At 34.8% G+C, this 19,941-nt stretch overlaps 3 protein-coding genes across 5 annotated transcripts in view; all 3 read left to right on the top strand.

Moving 5' to 3' along the window:
- The window catches only part of LOC117680986 (collagen alpha-4(VI) chain-like), a 31,140-nt gene extending 28,288 nt beyond the window's left edge, over nucleotides 1–2,852 (top strand). For all 3 annotated transcript variants that reach the window (XM_066075288.1, XM_066075287.1, XM_066075286.1), the window contains one exon: nucleotides 1,584–2,852. In XM_066075288.1, the coding sequence (XP_065931360.1) occupies nucleotides 1,584–1,666 (83 nt within the window). In that variant the 3' untranslated portion in view covers nucleotides 1,667–2,852. The remainder of the gene's footprint in view (nucleotides 1–1,583) is intronic.
- Nucleotides 2,853–3,430: 578 nt separating this feature from the next.
- Nucleotides 3,431–18,794, top strand: LOC105324187 (collagen alpha-1(XII) chain). The gene is made up of 7 exons (XM_066075296.1): nucleotides 3,431–3,512; nucleotides 11,511–11,624; nucleotides 11,818–12,381; nucleotides 12,849–12,962; nucleotides 13,083–13,302; nucleotides 14,093–14,339; nucleotides 17,772–18,794. The coding sequence occupies exons 6-7, from the start codon at nucleotides 14,216–14,218 to the stop codon at nucleotides 18,359–18,361; spliced, it is 714 nt and encodes a 237-aa protein (XP_065931368.1). The 5' UTR covers nucleotides 3,431–3,512; nucleotides 11,511–11,624; nucleotides 11,818–12,381; nucleotides 12,849–12,962; nucleotides 13,083–13,302; nucleotides 14,093–14,215; the 3' UTR covers nucleotides 18,362–18,794.
- On the top strand, nucleotides 11,197–12,341 carry LOC136273158 (cartilage matrix protein-like). The gene is made up of 3 exons (XM_066077335.1): nucleotides 11,197–11,230; nucleotides 11,511–11,624; nucleotides 11,818–12,341. The coding sequence occupies exons 1-3, from the start codon at nucleotides 11,197–11,199 to the stop codon at nucleotides 12,339–12,341; spliced, it is 672 nt and encodes a 223-aa protein (XP_065933407.1).
- Nucleotides 18,795–19,941: the final 1,147 nt, after the last annotated feature.

Here is a 19,941-nt window from a genome sequence, read left to right as displayed (position 1 = left end):
TTCACGCATGCTTGACAGCGACGCCTCATTGATGCCACTAAAGTGTTCAGAAATGCTTGAGGGATGTTGTTCCAGATGTTGGTTAAAGCCTGGCCTAAATCAGCCAATGTCACTGGCTGACTTGGGAAACCGCGTAAACGTCTTTCCATTTCATCCCAGACATGCTCGATCGGCGACAAATCGGGGGGGGGGGGGAGGGGGGGGGGAGCTGGCCAAGGGAAGACATCGACATTCTGTTAAACAAACAAGTCCCTGACTACATTTGCATTGCGTGTGGCCTTGCGTTGTCTTGCTGCAAAGTGATGTGATTTTGATGTCTCTGTATGAAGGGTATCACATGACGCTGAATAATTTCATCTCGATAGCGTACGCCGGTGAGATTTCCATTGACAATTTGTAGAGGGGTCCTTCCACGTACTGATATTCCACCCCACCCCACACCATAACGCTACCTCCACCAAATTGTCGACGTTGCACAACACAAGCGTCCTGGTAGCGCTCCCCAACGCGACGATACACCCTACAGCGGCCGCCACTGCTATCCAGATGGAATCTTGACTCATCAGTGAACAGAATATTGGCCCAGTCCTGTATTCTGAATCGCTGATGTCGTGTGCACCACGCTAGTCTGGCGATACGATGACGTTGAAGCAGTATTGGGCACACCGCTGGACGTCTTGGTCTGATGTTTTGCTAGCACAGACGATTACGCACAGTTCTTGGACTAATTGGTTGAAGCCCTGAAATGCTACGGGCAGTCAAACTTGCTGTCTGGAAACGATTTCTCAGATGCACAAGTTGTCCTGTTGATGTGACGTTACACGAGGTCGCCCAGAGCGCGGTCGATCCTGAGTGTTGCCAGATTGTTGAAAACGTCTCCATAATGATTGGACGGTGTTCCGATGAACTCCAAAGTGTCTTGCTACAGTATTTTGTGCCATTCCAGCTTGCAGCATCCCAACAGCACGATTACGTTGGTTTTCTTTGAGTCGTGGCATGACATAGGGGTAAATTTTGTTGAAATAAAGTGGTTTCCTTAACAAAAAAAGTTTAAACAAATCCTTTACAGTTCTTATTCCAAACACTATTGGCCCGTAAAACTCGTGCGTACAAATTCTTCAATAAACAACAGGTGTTCACTAACCATGAAAAAATCCGTGCACCCGGACGGTTACCATTCGATATTGTCAAAAACATTACCATTATTGATTGTTTAAATTTTATAAATACAAACAATAGATATAGAAAAAATTATACTAACTTTTATAGTGCACAGTTTCCTTTCTCCGCTAATATATATTTATTTTATCTGACAACTTATTAACCTGAAATTATATGCATAAAATGAAAGTAAAAACTTTCTATTACTAGTAGTTTTTTGTCGAAAGTCTTGTATATGATTTAACTGGACCCTGGACACCCTCGTATTTAATGAAACATTCAGTCAAAATAAGCCACAAATGAAGTTATTCAAAAGGGGAAAAATTAAAGAACTCCTCCTATTATTCTTATAGATACGACCGACCTAACACATGGTTCATGCTACAAGGTAGTAATGAAATATGAATAATTTTTTGGCACAGTTGATGATAATGTGGAACCAGAGAGACCAAGAAAAGGTCCCACAGGCGAAAACCCTGGTAAGATACTCTCTCTCTCTTTCTAAAAAAAACTTTCTGGCGGCGAATAGTATTAACACGGTAATCTTGTGGTTACTTTACTAGAAAAGGGTATCTGATTTTACTACAAGAATATAGATTACATGTTCCTTCGTTTATTCGGAATTACAGGACTATTTAAAATATGGGTTATTTTCATGGCTCTAAAATCTGATATACTCTCCTCATTAGTGTCATTATGTTTGATATAAAAGAGATTGTGTTTCACTGCAAGTGGTTTATCTATTGCTATAAATTTACATCGTAAAGACTTTATAAACACTTTCACCTGTGCATGATTCTGAATGTTGCATTTTCTTACAAAGAGAGTGAAGGGTGGGGTAAATATTTACTAGCGACGCGCGTTTTATTGCTTTATAAATTATTACATTATTTTATTGTTGTATAAAAACAAATATTGAATACGCCTCCAATTCGGCAATAATAAGTCAAATGATAAAATCAAATAACAAGTAAAATCTACACAACCGCGACAACGATTTCCTCATCCTCTGACTAACACATGATAGTATCTAAACAAATCGGGCAGTTATTGAGACATCATTGGTAAAAGAATAAACTTGAGTTGTATTGCAAGGCAGCGTGCAATTTCTGTAAATGCTGAACGTAAGTTTGCATCCTTTCATAAAATGCGTAATGAAGGATTAAACGAAAATGAAAAAGCGTTTGATGACGTCGAAATGGATGGACTAATTAACATTGCTGCGTTCATGATATGACGTATCGTTTATATTGGCAGATTCGATGGATTTGATTTTATTTTTCGTGTAGAATTCGTTTATTTTGTGAGTTATGATATGTATCGATATTCATCTTGAAGATGTGAAATGTTGAATGTAGTCCCTTTTATACTTCATCGGTATCTCTACATTTTTTGCAAACTCAACTCATCCAGGTACATGTAAGTATTCAATTTTTAAATGTTTACAATCATTGTACTTAGCTTAATTTCTAACTGATAACATTTTATTTACATCTAACGCTCACGTTTTGTTTGTGTTTCCTTGTTCACTCACAATGTATTTTGTCTTTGCAGGTACGTGTTATTTTTATGAAGGTTTAACCACTAGTAAATTTTGTTAACGAGCTAATGTTTTTTGTAATCCAATGAAATATAATTATAAACACTTTAATATCTAATTAATTACTAATTTTGATGTAAACAAAAAACCATTTCTTGATGCTTGCATGATGTAATGCTGAGTTTATTTCCTTATATGTACTCCCTCTATTTCTTACGGAAATTAATTGTAATTCATAACTCTGTAGAAACTGAAAGGACTGAAATCTACACATCCGTTTATGGATTGGTCGTAACCTTTATCAACCTAAGAAAAATCACGGACTGCACGAAGTCATCAAGATGATGTCAGACTTAAATTCCCATAGTGGACGATTCTGCTGTTTCTTTTAGCTAACATACTGAATATATTAGCAGTGATTTTGTTAATTAAGTTAATTAATTACTTAATTTAGATAATTAATTTAAGTAAGTAACTTTTTACAGTCAGTTTATCAACTTTTAAAAAGAAGAATGTATATATAAACAATAAAATGCTTTCTTTGAGGATTCATGCGGGTTATGAAGGTAGCAATCATTGCAATAATTTTACATACGTATTTTTTTCTGCAAAGTCGCCAACTGCCTGGAGTTTTGCAAAATGCGTTCAACAGCGATAAGAGTTTTTGAAAATACTAGTGAAAGACGCTTATTTTATTTTAAATGATATTTTGTTATCCATGTTTTAGTGGGAGAAGACCCCGAACCAGCACTCCAACGTCCTTAAAGACCAACAACACTGCCTCCACCTACTACTACAAGGAGACCGGGTGGTAAAAAATACAAAGAAAATTGTTATTATTAACCATTCTTTAAACATCTTCTACTCAAGAACCATTTGGACAGAAAAGATAAAACTTATATGGAAGCATCCTCATGTAGTGTAGATTCAAGGTTGTGAAAATCATGACTCCCGAGGATAGGGTGGAGCCACAATGGAGGGTTGAATTTTTACATAGGAATATATAGAGTAAATATTTAAAAATCTACTTCTCAGAAATATCAGCCAGGAAAGCTGAAACTTGTGTGGAAGCATCCTCAGGTAGCGTGGATTCAAAGTTGTGAAAATCATGAGCGCCGGGGGAAGGGTGAGGGCACAATGGAGGGTTGCATTTTTATATAGGAATATATATAGTAAATCTTTAAAAACTCTTTGTCTCAAAATCAGTACGCCAGGAAAGTTGAAACTTGTATAGAAGCATCCTCAGGTAGTGAAAATGCAAAGTTATGAAAATCATGACCCTTGGGGTTCGATGGGACCACAATGGGGGTCGACTTTTTACATAGGAATATATAGAGTAAATCTTAAAAAATCTTCTTCTCAAGAACCATAAGGTCAGAAAAGCTGAAACTTATATGGAATCATTCTCAGGTAGTGTAGATTCAAAGTTGTGGAAATCATGAACTCCGGGGGTAGGGTGATGCTACAATGGTGGGTTGCATTTTTACATATGAATATATAGAGTAAATCTTTAAAAAAAAATCTCCTTCTCAAAATTAGTTTTGGGAGAGTTGAAACTTGTATAGAAGTATCCTCAGGTAGAGTAAATTCAAAGTTGTGAAAATCACGACCCTTGGGGGTAGGATGGGGTTACAATGGGGGTGGGGGCGAATTTTTACATACAGTACCCGCAACGTTATTTTTAACAATCCTATCCTATCGTATCGTGTATCAATCCTATCGTATCGTGCGTGTATCCTGTTCTATCGTGCGTTGATTCTATCCTATCCTGCGTGTATACTGTTCTATCGTGCGTTAATCCTATCTTATCGTGCGTTAATCCTATCAGGTTTATCGTTTAATTTCAACAACTCTTCCGTTTATTCTATCGTGTTAATCGTTTCGTGCCTTTTCATAATCAAGTAAATTTATTACTAAGTTGCAACTCGTTCGGTGCGCCGTATTTGAATATTTATCGAACAAGAATTGTAAAATCCTATCCAACATTCCGTCAGGATACTAATTTTTAAATTTTTTAGATCAAAATTAACCAATATTATATGTAAATTATATCTGTTAACATTGAAAATGAACAAAACGAAGTTCTTAGGAACAAGGTAACATATTTACCTGTACATCGAATATATTAAATCGTACGCAGAGTGTATACCTGCGTAAACATTAAATTTCATGCAAAATAATTTTGTTGCATCATATTTTACAGAAACAAAACTATTTATGATATAATTTATATTTAATTCAACCACGAGTTGTATTTTGAACCCGTTATTTACCGTGTGATATTTGATTTCAGGCTGAAATGTTCTCGGCAATCAGCTAGGGTGTGTGGTAATGAAAACAATGTTAACAAATCGTACGCGGAATGTGTATCTGCGTAGATATTTATTTAACTTGACTGTAATAATTCGTTTTTAATGCATCATGTACTTATACAGAAAGAAATGTACTTATGATATATTTTATATTTACTTTATACAAGAGTTGGATTTATATAATCAAACCCGCTATTTTCCGAGTGATTTAATCTCGGGCTGAAATATTCGCGGCGATCGGCTAGGGTGTTCGGTAATGAAAACAATTTTAACAATTAAGAAAATTTATTGATCATTAAAGCTCATAATTTTAGTTGAAAAAAAATGAACTGGTCAATTTTATACATTCTATGAATGATGCAACGATGATTAACAACTCGGCAATTGTTACTTAAAAGAAATTCCACGTAAATTTTTATTTGTACGTGTTCTCTCTCAAATTCTGCCATAATCAGTTTGTTCGTAAATATCGTTTAAAGCGATCATACGTTTATTATGAACATCGTTTATCCTTTCCTATCGTGTATCAATCCTATCATATCGTGCGTGTATACTGTTCTATCGTGCGTTAATCCTATCCTTTCGTGCGTGTATACTGTTCTATCGTGCGTTAATGCTATCCTATCGTGCGTGAATCCTATCCTATCGTTTATCTTGTAAAAAATAACGTTGCGGGTACTGTATGAATATATAATGTTTATCTTTAAAAATCTTCTTCTCAAAAACTATCATGCCAGGAAAACTGAAACTTTTATGGAAGCATCCTCAGATAATGTAGATTGATTCAAGGTTGTGAAAATCATGACTCCCGAGGGTAGGGTGGAGTCACAATGGAGGGTTGAATTTTTACATAGGAAGATATAGAGTAATTTTTTAAAAATGTTCTTCTACAGAACCATTTGGCCAGAAAAGCCGAAACTTGTGTGAAAGTATCCTCAGGTAGAGTAGATTCAAAGTTGTGGAAATAACGACCCCCGGGGGTTCGATGGGGACACAATGGGGGTCGACTTTTTACATAGGAATATATAGAGTAAATCTTTAAAATCTTCTTCTCAAAAACCATTTGTGTAGGAAAGCTGAAACTTGTTTGGACGCATCATCAGGTAGTGAGATTTCAAGTTTATTCAAATAATGATTCCCGGGGGGGGGGGGGAAGGTGGGGTCACAAGGGGGGAGACAAATTTTTACATAGGAATACATAGAAAAATATCTCTAAATCTTTTTCTAAAAAAGCATTTGGCTAGAAAAGCTGTAACTTTAGTGAAAGCAACTTCAGATAGTGTAGATTCAAATTTGTTCAAATCACAATCTTTAGGAGTAGAGTGGGGCCACATTGGACATTCAGTTGTACAAAAGAAAACATTTTAATTATTCACAAAAACTGAAATGTTATTATATATGCTTTTACTTATATGCAAGCATTTATATATATTACTGATTCTTTAAAATTGTGTAAACTTTGGCCCCTGGACGATTATTTGGCCTCACAAGAGATTCAGAGTTTGATGTAGGTTTATATCCTGTATATAAACAATTGTTAAAGGTCTTTTTAGCTCACCTGAGCTTTAAGCTCAAGAGAGCTTTTCTGATCAGAATTTGTCCGTTGTCTGTCGTCGGCGTTGGCGTTTGCGTTGGCGGCGTTGTCATTGTAAACTTTTCACATTTTCTTCTTCTCCAGAACCACTGGGCAGATTTCAACCAAATTTGGCACAAAGCATCACTGGGTGAAGAGGATTCAAGTTTGTTCAAATGAAGGGCCACGCCCTCTTTAAAGGGGAGATAATTGAGAATTATTGAAAATTTGTTGGTATTTTTCAAAAATCTTCTTCACAAAAACTATTTGGCCAAAAAGCTTAAACTTGTATGGAGGCATCCTCAGGTAATAAAGATTCAATTTTGCTCAAATCATGGTCCCCGTAGGTAGTGTGGGGCCACAAAAGGGGGATCAAGTTAAACATAGGAATATATAGAGAAAATCTTTAAAAATCTTCTTCTCAAAAGCTATTTTGCCAGAAAAGCTCAAATTAAAATGGAAGCATCCTCAGATGGTGTAAATTAAACAACAGGGGGATCAAGTTTTACATAGGAATATACAGAGAAAATCTTTAAAAAATTTCTTCCCAAAAACTATTAGGCTATGAAAGCTCAAATTAAAATGAAAGCATCCTGAGGTAGTGTAGATTCAAGTTTGTTTGTTCAAATCATGGTCCCCGTGGGTAGGGTGGGGCCACAATAGGGGGATCAAGTTTTACATACGAATATATAGAGAAAATCTTTTAAAAAATTCTTCCCAAAAACTATTAGGCTATGAAAGTTCAAATTAAAATGAAATCATCCTCAGGTAGTGTAGATTCAAGTTTGTTCAAATCATGGTCCAAGTGGGCAGGGTGGGGCCACAATAGGGGGATCAAGTTAAACATAGGAATATATAGAGGAAATTTTTAAAAATCTTTTTCTCAAAAACTATTTGGCCAGAAAAGCTCAAATTAAAATGAAAGCATCCTGAGGTAGTGTAGATTCAAATTTGTTCAAATAATGGTCTCTGGGGGTATGGCGGGGCCACAATAGGGGAATGTATTTTAAAATTAGAATATATAGAGAATATCTTTAAAAATCTTCTTCTCAAAAACTTTTAGGCCAGGAAAGCTCAAATTGGCGTGTAAGGATCCTTAGTTAGTGTTGATTCAAGTTTGTTCAAATCATGGTCCCTTGTGGTAGGGCGGGGCCACAATTGGGGGATAAATTGTTATATATAGAGAAAATCTTTAAAAAATCTTCTTTTGAAAACTATTAGGCCAGGAAAGCCCAAATTTGAGTGGAAGCATCCCCAGATCGTATAGATTCAAGTTTGTTTAAATCATAGTCCCGGGGTACAGTGAGGCCAAAATGGGGGTGAATTTTGACATAATATATAGAGAAAATCTTTAAAAATCTTTTTAAAAACTATTTGGCCAGAACAGCTTGGCGTGTAAGCATCCGTAGATAGTGTAGATTCAAGTTTGTTCAAATCACAATCTTTAGGAGTAGAGTGGGGCCACATTGGACATTCAGTTGTACAAAAGAAAACATTTTAATTATTCACAAAAACTGAAATTTTATTATCTATACTTTTACTTATATGCAAGCATTTATATATATTACTGATTCTTTAAAATTGTATAAACTTCGGCCCCTGGACGATTATTTGGCCTCACAGGAGATTCAGAGTTTGATGTAGGTTTATATCCTGTATATAAACAATTGTTAAAGGTCTTTTTAGCTCACCTGAGCTTTAAGCTCAAGAGAGCTTTTCTGATCAGAATTTGTCCGTTGTCTGTCGTCGGCGTTGGCGTTTGCGTTGGCGGCGTTGTCATTGTAAACTTTTCACATTTTCTTCTTCTCCAGAACCACTGGGCAGATTTCAACCAAATTTGGCACAAAGCATCACTGGGTGAAGAGGATTCAAGTTTGTTCAAATGAAGGGCCACGCCCTCTTTAAAGGGGAGATAATTGAGAATTATTGAAAATTTGTTGGTATTTTTCAAAAATCTTCTTCACAAAAACTATTTGGCCAAAAAGCTTAAACTTGTATGGAGGCATCCTCAGGTAATAAAGATTCAATTTTGCTCAAATCATGGTCCCCGTAGGTAGTGTGGGGCCACAAAAGGGGGATCAAGTTAAACATAGGAATATATAGAGAAAATCTTTAAAAATCTTCTTCTCAAAAGCTATTTTGCCAGAAAAGCTCAAATTAAAATGGAAGCATCCTCAGATGGTGTAAATTAAACAACAGGGGGATCAAGTTTTACATAGGAATATACAGAGAAAATCTTTAAAAAAATTCTTCCCAAAAACTATTAGGCTATGAAAGCTCAAATTAAAATGAAAGCATCCTGAGGTAGTGTAGATTCAAGTTTGTTCAAATCATGGTCCCCGTGGGTAGGGTGGGGCCACAATAGGGGGATCAAGTTTTACATACGAATATATAGAGAATATCTTTTAAAAAATTCTTCCCAAAAACTATTAGGCTATGAAAGTTCAAATTAAAATGAAAGCATTCTCAGGTAGTGTAGATTCAAGTTTGTTCAAATCATGGTCCCAGTGGGTAGGGTGGGGCCACAATAGGGGGATCAAGTTTTACATAGGAATATATAGAGGAAATTTTTAAAAATCTTTTTCTCAAAAACTATTTGGCCAGAAAAGCTCAAATTAAAATGAAAGCATCCTGAGGTAGTGTAGATTCAAGTTTGTTCAAATAATGGTCTCTGGGGGTATGGCGGGGCCACAATAGGGGAATGTATTTTAAAATTAGAATATATCTTTAAAAATCTTCTTCTCAAAAACTTTTAGGCCAGGAAAGCTCAAATTGGCGTGTAAGGATCCTTAGTTAGTGTTGATTCAAGTTTGTTCAAATCATGGTCCCTTGTGGTAGGGCGGGGCCACAATTGGGGGATAAATTGTTATATATAGAGAAAATCTTTAAAAAATCTTCTTTTGAAAACTATTAGGCCAGGAAAGCCCAAATTTGAGTGGAAGCATCCCCAGATCGTATAGATTCAAGTTTGTTTAAATCATAGTCCCGGGGTACAGTGAGGCCAAAATGGGGGTGAATTTTGACATAATATATAGAGAAAATCTTTAAAAATCTTTTTAAAAACTATTTGGCCAGAACAGCTTGGCGTGTAAGCATCCGTAGATAGTGTAGATTCAAGTTTGTTCAAATCATAGTCCCTGGGGGTAGGGCGGGGCCCGATGGGGAATAAATTTTTATATATAGAGCAAATCTTTAAAAATCTTCTTCTGAAAACTATTAGGCCAGGAAAGCCCAAATTTGAGTGGAAGCATCCCCAGATCGTATAGATTCAAGTTTGTTTAAATCATAGTCCCGGGGTACGATGAGGCCACAAGGGGGGGGGGGGAGGGACGAATTTTTACATAGGAATATATAGAGAAAATCTTCTTTTTTAAAACTATTTGGCCAGAAAAGCTTAAACTTGTGTAGAGGCATCTTCGGCTAGTGTAAATTCAAGTTTGCAAAATCATAGTCCCTGGGGGTAGGGCGGGGCTGCCATGGCGGGTTGAATTTTTACATAGGAATATATAGAGAAAATCTTTAAAAATATTCTTGGAAAGTTTTCAGTCCAAAAATCAGTACTTTGTGTGAAAGCTCAGGTTATGCAGATTTAAGTTTGATGAAACCATGATTCCCTAGAGAAAAGTGGGGCCACAAAATGGGGGTGGGGGGTATATAGGATAAGAGAAAAATCTTCTTAAAGGTACAACAACAAATGGGGCTTGGCATTTACCAAAAAAAAGATGTGGATAAAAATTGACAGATTTTCAATTTTTTTTTAGCAAGATCTACTGTAATTAGTTGTAAAGATATTTTGATTTTAATACTCTAATGCAAATTTGATCAGAATTAAGGCTCAGGTGAGCGATGTGGCCCCTGGGCCTCTTGTTAAGAACTGCAATGCTGAATATAATATGACTATAAAATCATCCTGTTAAGGTAACTCAATACTCGTAAAATTCTCTGATGAAAGTTGAAAAACAGAACAGAACTTGATTTCAACTTAATAGACTTAAATTTCATCAATTATTAGAAAAAATATACATGTCATCACACTTTTTGAGAAGTCAAATAAACATGAACTAGAGCATATTTTAGCATCAGAAAATCGTACGTTTTTTTTGTTAAAAGTAAAATCTTTGTTGGCAGAAACTTAATATGTTTATCTTTTTTTAATTTTATTGTCAACTGTGCTAGAAAACTAAAACTACAAACACATTTTAAAATTGGTTATTGGAATTAGAAAAATTATATCATTTAGACATACAACTGAGAGAGAAATCAGCAAAACGAGTTATTTCCCCTTAGCATAGATAAAATGTATAAAAAAAATTGGAAATTTAGGATAAAATTAAGCTGCAAAAATATCTTGAACTTAACAGTATTTCTAATTACATCCATAAGATTAAATTCATATGAAATAGATAAAACTATCTTGCACAAATTTTAAAGAATTCAAAGTTTTACAATAAAGTATGACTTCACAGAACACTGGATCTACTTTAAAAAAGGGACTTGATTATAATTATAAGAATATCCAGGGAGAAACAGATTTTTTGAATAGGATCTACATGTATTATACCACATTGTCCAGATATTATGTATAATGACTCCATGAAGCTGATTTTATCATGCCTAATGTTGCTCAGGTGAGCGATGTCGCCCGTGGGCCTTTTGTTTTTAAAAGAATTAGCAACACCTTGTGGTGTTAAGTCAATTCATAACGGTTTAATCATTTTTTGTCACAATTATGTAAATTCAACTTTTAATTGAATTCATATATAAATTCGACAAAGATTCAAAATTCAGTTCGTCCAAAAGGTGTTTGGCTGTGTGTGTGTAGTTTGCGTAACAATAAAAGAATTTCTGATTGGTATTGCTTAATAACACTATGTAATAAAATGTATTTTTATAAATGTATGATAGCTTACTTGATCCATTGTAGATGCCAACAAATGTGCGTCTAAGCCTTGCCAGAATGGAGCATTCTGTATTGATGGCATTGGATCCTATCAATGTGTGTGTACAAATGGATTCCATGGTCAAAATTGTGATAAAAGTAAGAATGGTATCCTCTTTTTCGCAAAAATGCAATATTTTCAATACCCTACTTATAATTTTTATCATTTAATCCCTTTCTATATCACCCAAATATAGAGTATATATATTTGGAGTAATTTTTATACGAATTCGGTTATGTACGTAAAGCTGTGGGTATATATCTATTTATAGTTTGTCTCCCTCTTTTGCAGAATGCGAGGATCCAGCTGACGTTGTGTTCGTCATGGACTCCTCTGAAGGAATTGGGGAGTATACTTTTAGGCGCATCATAGGATATGTTGACTACCTCGTACGACAGATGAATGTAGAGGAATGTGACATAAGAGTAGGTGCCATGAAGTACAGCTCCTCTCCAATGGTACAGTTCAATATCGGGCAATACCAAGACACTAATACCATAACAAGAATGGTGGACCACAGTGAATACACAAAAGGAAAAGCAAATATGGCTGGCGCTTTCAGGAGCCTGCGCACAAACATGTTCAACGGCAATGGAGATCGACCGAGCGTGAAGAACGAAGCATACCTCATAACAGACGGTTCAGTGGGTGTTAATGAGGACATTACGTTACAGGAGGCTGAATTGGCGATTGAGTCCGAAATACAGGTTATCCCTATTGCTATCCAGATGCGAAGAAGAGAGGAGACTGAAAACTTAGCGCTCTCTCGAGGACTGAAAACAATGGAAATTGACGACAAAACCCTGTTGTACTAGTATTCCATGAAGGATGACGTTTTAGAACCTTTATTCGAAAGTAATTTTAATGCAACATGCATTTATCTGTCTACATGATTAAATTTGTAGATGAAAAGGAAATTGCTGTACAGTCCTGTAACTGCAATTTACAAACTGTTTATGGCGATATCGTTATATCACAAATTGCAAATTTGTTTAACTATTGCATAAAAATTAACTCATTAATTACTTCATATTACTAAAATATATTTTAAAGACTATACTAGTACTCAATGTTCTTATAAAAATTTCATGTTAATGTTTATAAGTTAATGTGTTTTCGTAAGTACCTGACAATTTGACATGCCCGGATATTTATATTTATGTTTAAGCATTCAATTTTCACCAAAAACAGAGACTGGCGCGAAAAATTCAATTGTTTTTCAAAGCCTTAAATTCACTATCAAATAAAATTGTCTATCAAAAAAATTACTAATTACTTAGGATTATCTAAGAATAACATTGGCAACAACTTTAATTTCAAAGGTGTTGATTACTGTGCCAACAGCCAATGCAGGAATGGTGGACAATGCAAAAATGATAACAGTGGATTCCTGTGTGAATGCAGAGCTGGGTTTTCAGGAGACGTCTGTAAAAATAGTAAGAATTATATTAAAAGGATGGAATTTTATTCTTATGAATTACATTGTTAACTTTTATGACTGATATATTATTGCATGCATTTAACTAATTAAACGTAAAACCATTTGTTTTCATTAGGATGTCCGTCAACTGGGGACATAGAGTTTGTCGTGTATGCATGTCAATCGGAAAGAACTCAGGGATATGAGAAAGTTTATTAAGCAACTTGTACTTAACAATGCTATTTCCGCCATGCAGTATCGTTATGGCAGTACGAATACCGCTGCAGGATTGAAGATGGTCCGACAAGAGATATTTAACATCCGAAATGGCGATAGATCTAATGAACCCAATACATGTATGTAAATAGTTTCTTCTTGTAGAATGTCTTACTAGGTAATAATGCGCAATGAGTGGTCACAATTTGTCATGATACAATCAATTTCAAACATACTTCATAGATTACAATTGACATCTTAGCACACTGAAAATTACTTTCCTTTTCCTAAAATGCTTATTTGATTCCAAATCAGACAAGGTTAATATTCTACAAACTATTCTTTGTTGGAAGATAGAACAATACAATAAAATAGCTAGAACATTTCAGTCTCAAACATATCCATTATACATTAGGTATTTGAATGATGTTGCAAACATTTTCGTATAGAAAACGTTATATAGGTAATTCAAAGAAATTCTTACATGAGGCATCATTTCTTAAATTGTGTTACTAAATTTAAATATAATTGACCCTATCATGCAGGAAAAGCTACTCCAAATGACATTTATATTACAATGCGAATTAAAATGGGAATTTCTTACAAAAGACTGTTAGCTCGTAGAGTTTCTCGTACAGTTTAAACGGAAATCAAGTTATTGCAGATGAAATTGAAATATTTCAAAAGTTTCATAGTAACAAATAAACGACTTTGCTGGAGATGGTCATAGTACACCTCTTGATGACAAATATTTCTACTTAGCCTTCTAGTATTAAACTGTCATTATAAATGTTTTGAAACTAAGCCAAAATAAATACTATTAATCTGATTGCCTTTGCATCTTATCAAGTCAAGATTTGGGGTCTGACACTATTGTTGGGTGTTGGTAATATTATTCTTAAAGTTGTAAATGCATCATTTTCGTTTCAGTAATCATGATCACGGACGGTAACTCTAACGTCAACAGCATCGATACAATACCCGAAGGTATCCGACTGAGGGATCGAGGCCGGTGTTCACATCTTTGTTATTGCCATCAATTTCGCAGGCGATATGTACCGACAGGAAATGGATGACATTGCCTCCCAGCCCCCGGATCAAAACGTCCTCTGGGTCAACAGCTTATCGGAACTTCCAGAAGTCGGAAGTGCAGTTTTCAACAAATTATCTTCACCGGGTATGAACTATTTATTACAAGTGTAAAATTCATAAATTTCAAAACTATCTAAAACAATTTGTTACAGGTAGTTTAAATTTTAAAACAAATGATTATTTTTTTAATCACGAGTATATGGACGTAAACCATATAGGCCAGTCTCGAAGATATGAATATGTGGGACTGACTCAGACCATCATATTATAGTAGTTACGAGGTGCATCCACAATACCGGAGATGCTAACACGTTTAATATATGGTAAAAAAAAAAAACCATAAGACCATTTCAACGTGAAATGGCACGAGATTTAGTATACTAATTAAACAAAACAAAAAAACAAAACTTAAGATATTGTCGCAGTCGTAATAAGGATTTTAAAATTTGCAACATTTAACTATAAAATACATATACATGTACTTGATTATTTGACAATGTGAAAAGTATGAATAATAAAGTCGGTTTTAATTGCATGACTCCAATACAAATTATAGAATGGAAAAGAATAGATTAGAATTTATTTTCTGAATTAGAGCCTCATGAGACGTGACGTATAACAATAATGATTCCATATAAACATAATAAATAAACACAGTATGACAAGTTTGAATGATAATATCTTACATTGATTTTTTGCACCAAATTGTACTCAATAAATGGCTTGAAGAAAATTGCACAGGCATATCGTATATTTGTTTCAATATAATTTTAATGGAAAAAGTTTTTAAAAAATGGCAGATAAATACATACATATACATGTACAAAGAAATATAGCAGGAAGTAAAAAAAGGCGGTGCTAAAAGGCATCAATTGGTCAACTTTTACTTCGAGCAGTATTTCAATGTTACTGAATATGTATGTTGATATTCAGTAATATAATGATGAAGATCATAACCTTTAAAATATCAAATGTGTTTCATTTCAGATACGGCATGAATAAGGACATTTGCGACACCAACGAAATAAAATGTAAACATGGTGGCCGATGTGTAGCCGCAGCAGTCACTGGTTCCTTCCGGTGTGAGTGTATTCAAGGATTTACCGGCGAAATTTACTTTATAATTTTCTTCAGGTAATCACTTTTAGAATTTTTTTTGAGAGGGGGTGGGGGGGGGGGGTAAAAATTTTAACAATCAAAGTTCCACTGACAGACCAAGTGTGTATCTTTAAACATCAACTAGCATATGATAGTACATAACATGTATTGTCTGTGGCCAGATCAGAAGAGTAAATGCTAACCAGCGTTCTTCTAAAAAGGCATCAGTTAGAAAAAAAATTCGCGAGAGCTCTCGTTGTTGAATACACAGAGTCTATAAATTCATCATAAATATTGAAACGGAAATAATTGTTGCTGTATCTAACGTTGTCCTTTTCAAGAATATAATAAATACAGAATTCATGATAAATTATTCTCCATTTGTTAATGAATGGTATTTATAGTATTACGTGTAATTGATGAAAATCGTAAAGTTGTGATAAATATATCACATTTCCTTTTAATAATATAAAACTTGGTTAATCCTCGTCATAAAATGAATTTAAATAAAATAAGTGGGCTTTGTTATGTCCCTTTATCCAGTTTCCACTAAAATTATTTACCAAATGAATCAATTTGTGTCATAAAATATTTTTTTTAAGATTCAAATATCCAATTTTTGTCAGATGTTTATATTTCTTAATCATGGCTTTCAAATTTTCTCATTAAAATTTAAAGATATTTCTTCTCTGTATATTCACCCCACTTAAAATCGATATTTAACTTTAAAAGGCAGTGGCATAGAAAAGCGTTGAATAGTTTCCTTATTGCAATTTAATTTTAGTTGTATATAAAAATGTGCGTTTTATCGGTTGGTTATAAAATGGGTTAAACTGACTGAAAATCTTTTTATTGCAATGATTCAAATATTTTTATATGCTTTCTAGAGTTCAAATAAGGTTTGATGACTTTGTACTAAACAATGTTAATAACCATGATTTTTTGGGCTGTGTCTTGACTTTTTGTATCATGTTATAGTATAAAGTATAGCCTAAGATACATGTTTTAAGTATAAACAAAAACTGTAATATGTGAGATGTATAATAAAAGTCTGATTCCCAAATGTAACCCACACACACACCCCTTTCCTTCATCATCCTAGTTTTGAAACTATTTGCTGATGTGTTTCTTATCGGTTTTAAGAAAACTTGAAATAATTTTTAAGATACTTGTGCGACTTTCTATTTATTAAAATATATTGTATATTATGTATAAATCATACGAAGATGAGGGCTAGATAAGCTTTTTAATAAAGGTATTTTGTATCAACACTTTTCTGTTTTTAAGAAGATAGAAAAATGGGTTTGAAAATATGTCCGCGGCCACACCAATATAATTGTTCGTCGGACCCCGACGAAAACAAGTGATTTTATTATTTAATCGCTCGCCCGCTCATACCTTTTTTCACTGAGTGTCCGACGAACAAGAAATTATATTGGTGTGGCCTCATATACATAACACTGACGTTCCAGTGTTCCTCTTTACATGATTATAGATACGGGTACTTGACGACGTAACATACATGTATTTGTGATAACTTGAGTAAGCGTTAACACAACTACCGTTTTGTTGGATAACAATGCAGAGTAAAAATCATAAAAAAATGGGGGAGAATATTTGTACCTTTAGTGTGTATACGCGATACTGGATTAGAAAATCCCTTGGTGCATGTATTAGATACAGACTAAGACATGTTCATTATAAATGCATTCCTATTAAAAACCTAGAAGTTGAGGTATTAAATGAATCCGGTAGCTTTTACCGACACTTACAAAGACTATGGCAAAATGGTATCAGAACAATGTGTAACAAAATAGTAGTAATCTCACTATACAGGCAAGTCTGAATGCTTGCTCCTGTGTCTATTTGTACCATGTAGAAGTGTATCGCCTTACAGGTTCCAGCGATGTACAGTCTGATTTTAACTGATATATCTCTTTTGTGTGGAAATGTCTGATACAGGTGTTGTATTCTGATATGAATCTTAGTTTTAAAAAAACTTCTCTTTGGGAATTTATTACTGTGAAGTTCTAAATGAGAGGAGTTTCTCGTTTTTCTTTTTACTCAGTTTTGTGGGGGGGTTTTTAACGAAAAAAATATAGATTTTAGCAATTGTGCAAAAAATATTTTTTCCGTCTTAAATGGCTGAATTGCATATATACGATACATGTATAATCGGTTCCACATCTTTTACCATCGTTATACCATCATTATGTCAACGCAAACAAATTTTGTCTTGATGTGTAATGATAAATGACCAAGTACATATACCTGTATACTATTTACAGTGAATAAACCATCACAATGAAGTTTCATTGATACGAAGTTATGTTTAAAAACACATTTTGTATAAGACTAAATCAGAGGAAGGAAAAGCACATTGTAATGTTTCATTCTGAAACTATTTTCTATTTTGCAGCATGTCCTAGCAGGTTTGATGTTGCGTTTGTCATTGATTCCTCTGTAAGTGTTGGGCCACACAACTTCATCCGAAACTTCTCCAGCTCTGTCATTGAAAAGCTGTACCAAATCTCCAGAAACAACAAATTTGCCATAATCACCTTCAACTCAGAAGCCAATGTTGCTTTCAGTTTAGGACGTAACTCAGACTTAAATGGCCTCAAAGGTGCGATAGCAGGCGTGAGATACAAGCCAGGGGGCACCAACACTGCACTGGCGCTGAGGACCGCTCATGGTCTTTTACAAAACGACTATGGAGCCAGGCGATCGGCGCAGGACGTGGTCATTCTGGTCACAGATGAGGCGTCCAACATAGACGCCCAGGAGACGCTTCCAGCAGCCAAGGAGTTGAAGGACGCTGGGACCCACGTGATAGCTATTGGAATGGACCTGGATACCGCCGGACGGGCCGCGGCCCAAGAGGTAAAGGATATCGCTTCTTCCGACGATCGTGCCATGAATAACCTCAACAGCTACAGTGCGTTAACGGGAATTGAAAGTGACGTCATTAACCAAATGTGCGAGTTTGGTAGAAATGGTAGAAAATAGTCTCATGATATATTTATTTTTCATTCCATATAGGGTAACTTAAACAATTTGCGTAGTACCGGTATATTGTTACTAAGTTCAGCAGCACTGTTTTATTTTGTTGTGAGAGTGACTATATTAATTTTGTATTCATATAATGTTTGAGTATGTACATTTATAATTGTGTATATGTATGTGCCGATTAGTTTAGATTTTATTGTAGATTATATTCATAAAGAGAGTGGCATTAGTTTTTAAACGTATTCACATTGTGTGAGATTATCATAAAACATTTTAAGATATCGATAATCAATAATCAAATCATCTATTTATTGTCGTTTTGCATGCCTAATATTTATGGATCAATTCTTAAAATAATTTTACAGCGGCAAGTGATTTTTGCGAGGCAAACAACTTTGCACTATATAACTTTGTAATAAAATTATTTTTACGACTTGTGTTTTTCGTTTTATGTTCCATTTGCTTTCAAAATAACGAACCAATTCATACCAAGACACTGAAGAGTCGACCGAGCATGAATAGGTGTATGAATGACCTTTCTACACATTGGTCAACTGAATCTTGGAATGAAAGGGGACGATAAAAGCCAAAGAGCCGCTGGCACATCAAAGATGTCAATTAAAGCACATCAAAGCTCGAGAAATTCTAATGTTGGCAGGATATCTGTCTTCTTAATGCAGGTAAAGAGAGGGGATGCCTTGTTAGGGAAGCCCGATGAACCGTGGTTTAAACCGTTTCTAATCCTTTCTTTTAAAATTGCCTGCATGCAACTACAAGCCTCTCTATAAATTGGCAAAGTTTCGGCATTTCTCCTCTCTGTTTGGCACGTTTGGCTGCCTTGATCAGTAGAGGGGCATTTGACATGAATTTAAAATTGTCTCTATTTGTTTTACTTTCAAATGCACTTTCGATTATTAACAAGTGCGTTGCTTACTTAAGAGTGCAGCCGTGTGATGTTTACTTTAAATTCCAGGGCTGTCGCCTAAATGGACCACTCGTATCATAACTTTTCATTCTTGAATATATCCAAACACGATTATGCATTTACAGTAAGACTACAATGTGAAACAAAAAAGGGACAATATTTTGGTAGTCAACCATTGGTAAATATTGACATTCGTGAGCAGCAGACAAGTATCTTAAAACAAAAAATGAACCCCTGTGACATCGCTCCCCTGTGCATGATGTGTAGTTTTGGTTTAGAAGGACGGTTTACCTCTCAACGTCTGGTTCCATATTGAAGCGATATCCCAAAATCAATACAGAAAGTATTTTACGAGATAGACTAAGCCTGGGTTATATGACAAACCCAAATATTTCGTGGATTTCACACGCATTTCTTAATCATTGCAAAATATAGAGCTTTTGCTTTTACCCACAATAATTATTGATATTCTGTCATTTTTACTTCACTGATTTGACCATGTAGTGCGTTTGAGATGCTTTCGTTTCCAAAAGGTCGGTCAGCTTGGCCTTTCTTGGCACATTCGAATGTATAGACATACCGGAGTATGTTCCATTGATGTATTTTCATTCAAATAGAATCTTTTCAGTAATTAAAAAAGAATATTAAGGTGGTA

This window comes from Magallana gigas, chromosome 2 (genome assembly GCF_963853765.1).
Source record: "Magallana gigas chromosome 2, xbMagGiga1.1, whole genome shotgun sequence".
Classification (NCBI taxonomy): Eukaryota; Metazoa; Mollusca; class Bivalvia; order Ostreida; family Ostreidae; genus Magallana; species Magallana gigas.
Note: the sequence above shows the minus strand (reverse complement) of the source record. Positions and strands in the feature narration are given on the sequence as shown.

What these genes read in the sequence shown, in the direction of transcription:
- LOC136273158 (XM_066077335.1), top strand. Translation starts at nt 11,197, where the DNA reads ATGCCTAATGTTGCTCAGGTGAGCGATGTCGCCC. An exon ending in TCAGGTGAGCGATGTCGCCC is followed by an intron (nt 11,231 to 11,510) that starts GTGGGCCTTTTG and finishes GATCCATTGTAG; the next exon opens with ATGCCAACAAATGTGCGTCT. An exon ending in TGGTCAAAATTGTGATAAAA is followed by an intron (nt 11,625 to 11,817) that starts GTAAGAATGGTA and finishes CCTCTTTTGCAG; the next exon opens with AATGCGAGGATCCAGCTGAC.
- LOC105324187 (XM_066075296.1), top strand. Translation starts at nt 14,216, where the DNA reads ATGTACCGACAGGAAATGGATGACATTGCCTCCCAGCCCCCGGATCAA. An exon ending in CAACAAATTATCTTCACCGG is followed by an intron (nt 14,340 to 17,771) that starts GTATGAACTATT and finishes TCTATTTTGCAG; the next exon opens with CATGTCCTAGCAGGTTTGAT.